The sequence below is a fragment of the Aptenodytes forsteri genome, unplaced genomic scaffold (assembly GCF_000699145.1).
Source record: "Aptenodytes forsteri isolate BGI_AS27 unplaced genomic scaffold, ASM69914v1 Scaffold118, whole genome shotgun sequence".
NCBI classification, from domain to species: domain Eukaryota; kingdom Metazoa; phylum Chordata; class Aves; order Sphenisciformes; family Spheniscidae; genus Aptenodytes; species Aptenodytes forsteri.
Genome location: NW_008795859.1, coordinates 2,091,542 through 2,096,160, shown reverse-complemented (window position 1 = coordinate 2,096,160; position 4,619 = coordinate 2,091,542). Strand labels below are relative to the sequence as shown.

At 55.0% G+C, this 4,619-nt stretch overlaps 1 protein-coding gene across 3 annotated transcripts in view; it reads right to left on the bottom strand.

The window, feature by feature from the left end:
* The window catches only part of CAMKK2 (calcium/calmodulin dependent protein kinase kinase 2), a 12,943-nt gene extending 8,346 nt beyond the window's left edge, over window positions 1-4,597 (bottom strand). For all 3 annotated transcript variants that reach the window (XM_009283899.2, XM_009283900.2, XM_019473310.1), the window contains exons 1-10: window positions 4,243-4,597; window positions 3,430-3,477; window positions 2,962-3,015; window positions 2,750-2,801; window positions 2,524-2,657; window positions 1,858-1,894; window positions 1,011-1,032; window positions 630-718; window positions 189-388; window positions 45-98 (exon numbers count right to left, since the gene is read on the bottom strand). In XM_009283899.2, coding sequence (XP_009282174.1) covers window positions 45-98; window positions 189-388; window positions 630-718; window positions 1,011-1,032; window positions 1,858-1,894; window positions 2,524-2,657; window positions 2,750-2,801; window positions 2,962-3,015; window positions 3,430-3,477; window positions 4,243-4,557 — 1,005 coding nt within the window. In that variant the 5' untranslated portion in view covers window positions 4,558-4,597. The remainder of the gene's footprint in view (window positions 1-44; window positions 99-188; window positions 389-629; window positions 719-1,010; window positions 1,033-1,857; window positions 1,895-2,523; window positions 2,658-2,749; window positions 2,802-2,961; window positions 3,016-3,429; window positions 3,478-4,242) is intronic.
* Between the last annotated feature and the right edge of the window lie 22 nt (window positions 4,598-4,619).

Here is a 4,619-nt window from a genome sequence, read left to right as displayed (position 1 = left end):
CCCCCCCAAACCACCAACAGCACTGAAAAAATCAATCTCATTACCTGCCCAAACACAAAGCAGTACAGTGTGATCCCCATGGCCCAGACATCCAAAGCCTGCAGAGTAAAGAAAGCATAGTTAGATCTGCAACAGACAGCGTGTGCAAGGAAGATTAGTCCAAAAACCCTCAAATCGCCACTAAATACCTTTCCGGAGAAGATTTTCCTGGTTTCCGAGAGCGTCTCCGGGGCCATGAAGGCGGGGGTGCCCACCGTGTTGGTTAAGAGGGCATCGGCTCCCTTGAACTCGTTGCTCACCCCAAAGTCAGCGATCTTGACGTGCCCGTCTTCCCCCACGAGGAGGTTGGAAGGCTTAATATCCCGGTGGATTATCTTTTGATAGTGCACTGTAGCCGAAGGAAAAACAAGTGATTCAGCAGCAGGACTGGTCTGCAGCAAAGGAGCCACGAAGCCCCCGCATGGCTGTAAGCCTTTCTGCTAACACCATGACCAGCTCCAGCTTCAAAAACCCCTGTGCAGTAGCATGAGCCACCAGAAACGGCACCGTACACCAGCAGAAAGTCCAGCCCCAGGTGTTTAGAAAAAAATACGAATAAGAAATCCCATCCTTTTTGCACAGACACTCACAGTATTCAATGCCCTTGATCAGATCCTGGAAGTAGAACCGAGCCTGGTCCTCGCTGAGAGGTTTCAGGGTTGGGATTTCCATCACGGGGCTGCAAAGGCAACAGAGAACGGAGCTCGTTCCCTATCCGGATGCACTGAAACAGGCCCCGGAGGCTTTGCCGCCGGCCAGTGGCAGCACGTGGCCCCAGATGCAGGCACACAGGGGGTGTACACAACTGTAGCTGGGCTGGGGAGATGCTACCCAAATTCGTAGGGGACCCACCATGAACCTCCCCATCGCCTCTGCGTCCCGTGCCCGCCTCAGGTAGCCGAGCTGTGCCACCCACAAACCCGTCTCACGTTCGTGCTTTAGTAGGTTTAAATCTGGAATTCAATACTCACCCTTGCTTCACCAGTTCAAACACTGAAACACAAAAAAGAAGGTGATTACGGATCACTTACAGGTTAGAGCTCCTGTGAGCACAGTCTCAGCGCAAAAGCAATTATTTTAATGACAAAAATTCTAAAAATTATGTATTTTTTAAAAAAAGGAGATGCCATCTTATGCAAGGCACATGGCATTGTGGTTGCTTCCATTTTCAGTTAAGGGGATGCTGCCAACTACCTTCTCAGTGCTGCAGCTTCAGCATCATGAAGTGCCCTCCACGCGGCACACTAAAACCCTCGGTTTGCCTGCAAAACCAAGGCCGAGCCCACGCCCCAGGCAAACCTCTGCGCTTGGCCATGAAGGCATCGCACACTCCTCCGCTAGTACAGGCTGAACATAAATGATGGAAAAGAAATGCCTCCTCCAAAAGCGTGTGTATTTACATCAGGCAAACCACTGCAGTCTGCAAGACAGGGTGGGAAGGAGCTCGTTTGTACCGTGGGTAATTAACACATGCCTTGTTCTCGAAGCCAAAGAAGCAAAGCTACTTTCTAGCAGCCCAGCTTCAGAGCTGAGAACATAAATGCTGGTACCTCTCATGGCAAAGCATGCCCTGATGTCAAATTAAAGCCTATAAAGTGCTGTAAAGCACTTCTGTCTCCTTTCTGAACCCAGACTGGATCCTGTTTGCTCTGACCATTAGAGGGGATTTGCTTCTCCAGCACATCCAGGCCATACCCGCTCCAGAGGAGAGACCCAACCCCGCACACAGCTGCCCCAAAACGCAGGGGGAACCCTTTGCCCTGGCAAACCCCAATCCCTCTGACACCCTGCGAGCGCCACAGGGCAGTGGGCAGTTACCCATGTACAGGTGGTCCTCGCTGGGGTCATCCAGGACCTGCCAAAAGAAGCAGAAAGGAAATTAAACAGCACCAAAAAACCTTGCAAATTAAACACTGTGATTTTTTATTTAGCGGCCATCTCAATCCTGCACCATCTGCACCATTAGCATGGTCTGCTAATCTCTGAGCTTCTACCCACAAGGGATGGGGGAAAAAAAAGAGGACAGAGATATAGCTGTATTTCAAGGAAGTAAATATTTAAAACACACAGGAAGCATCATTTGACTCATGAGCCAAATAAACTCCAGCCTGCACATCCTTAATTCTTGATTTTTGGACCATTTCATACAGTCAGTGGGCGGAGGGCAGGGTGGCTGCATCACAGAACCTGCAGAAACACCAGTTCCTCCCCAAAACCCATCTGAGCACTTGTTTCCTCCAAGGAAGCAACATTTTTCTGCATTTTTCTTTCTGGGCAGGGAAGAAAAAAAATCCTCTTTTGGGAGGTGGGAATAAAAATCCTTTTAAACCAGGGAAAACACGAGTCTCCTGCAAGCAGGACCTGCCATCCCAGCCCTTCTGCGGTCGCTCCCCTCTGCCCAAGCCAACGTGTAGCCCATCCCCGCAGCATCCAGGCTCCTTCACGCTCGGGGTGGGTTTCGGGAAGGGGCTGGCCAGCACTCACCTCCACCAGCTTCACCACGTTGGGGTGGTCCAGCTTCTTCAGGATGGCGATCTCCTGGTAGACCTGTTCGATGGGCCCTTTGGGCGGCAGGCAGCCCTCAGAGGCAGCTTTGGCTCCACGGGGTGGTGGGCGGCCTGCGGGAAAGGCAAAGACGGGGTGTCTGGTTGGGAACGAGCCCCCGGGGTCCCCAGATCATCTCCCACCCTAAAGCTTTTGCACCACTTACGGGGGAAGCCCGCCTGTCTCATCAGCTTCTTTTTGGAGAGAACCTTCATTGCCTGCAAGAGGGGAAAAAACAAGTGGGATTTGGGGCAAACCAAGGATAAAATGAGCCTGGTGGGATGGGGCCAGCACGGAGCCGGGCAGGGAGTCAGTGGAGGGGATCCGTCCCCCATCCCAAATGCCCCGCTGCGGGCTCTGGGGACGTGCGCTACTCACATAGTAGGTGTTATCGTCCTCGTTGTAGGCCAGCTTCACCACCCCATAGGAGCCCTAGAGAGGGGCACAGCCATGGGCACCAGTTAGGGACAGTCCAAAAAAACCCCACAGCACCAAACTGGACTCCGGGCTCCTCCGCAAGCCGGGCCCCACTGGGATCACGGAGCTGGTGGGCGATGCCGGGTGTAGTGGGACGCGTGGGCTGGCATCACACCTCCGGCAAAGAAAAGCTCCAAATGCCCCATTTTGTGGGAGGGAGGGGGAATGGGGAAAATTAATAATAATTTTTTAAAAATATACAATTCAGTCGGTATCACTCAGAAGAGACCGGCGTCGCAGTGAGGAGCCGGCTGAGTTGCCGTGGTGAGCGGCTGAAATTGCCATCTCACCGGCTGGAAAGCAAAAGTGAGCCCAGCACCCTCCCGCCCCGAATCCCTCCATCCCACCCCAAACCCGGCCAATAGTCACCTTCCCGATCTCGTCCTTCAGCTTGTACTGGTTGAGCTGCACACAGTCCTGCGGGAAGAGAGGGGGGGGTCTGACACGAGCCACAAAACTGCTCGCATTTGCTCTCCTCCTTTTAAATCTCCAGCAAAACTTTCTCTGCAAACTGACGCCCTGTTCTGCTCTGCCCGGGCACCCGCTCGGGGCTGGGCAGCTTTGATTCATGAGCCATAAACGCCAGCTGCCTGGCCACGTGTCGGTGTGTTTATAGACGGCTAATTGCAAACATTAACGGCCGGGGAGGCAATATTGTCCGCTCACGTGGAACGAGAGCGCACAACAGGCGGGCGGCAGTGGGGATCAGCAGCCAGGAGAGCCCCGGGGGGATTTAATGCAGGCGACCTGGCGCTGAGTATTTTTATTTCTTAAGGGCAAAGCAGCCTCTTGCTGCCTGTTTTCTGTCAGTGCTGGCAGGCTGGGGGCAGGCAGGGCCATTTTCTCTTTAGATCTCAGTGGGTCTCTCTTTTTTTTTTTTATTTTTAAGGGAGAGAAGAAGAAAATTGCAGCATGCCGACGGTTCCCCTGAAATCAGCCGTGAGAGCTGGCGGCATCTACAAAAGGCACGAAACGCAGTGAGCCGCTGGGTCCCACCTCCCCGAGAGCTGTCCCACAGCCCAGGGTGGACCAGGACGTCCCACCGCCTCCCACCCCACATCTGCGGACATGCCACAGGGTTTTATCTTGAGAAACCAAGTAGGAAGAAATGCCACAGGGCGGGGGAAAACCCAGGAGAACAGGGGCAGGAGAACCGCAGGAGCAGCATTTGTCCCCCCTCACCTGCAGTCCAGTGATGGACACGCGGTTCGACTCCACCGTTGGCCGCCGCGGCAGCCGTGGGGAGGAGTGCGGGGACGTCACCGGAGAGTAAGGGAGGGACGGGTAGATGAAGCGTTCGTTGGTGCCATTGCCGCTCCCAGGCGAGCGGGCAGGCTGCGACCGCTCCTGCAAGGACAGCTTTCGGCCGGAGAGGTGCAGCTTCGCCCTCGGCTCCCGGCCGTCCCCAAAACCCTCGCCTCCGGGCGCGTTCATCTCCTCCTCCTCGCTTGCGCTCCCCGTCACGTCGTACTCGGTCACCACGATGAGCGAGGCCATGCCGGGGCGGCGGGGGCTCAGCGGCAGGGGGTCCCCCGGCCCCCCAGGCACTCGGGCGCCGC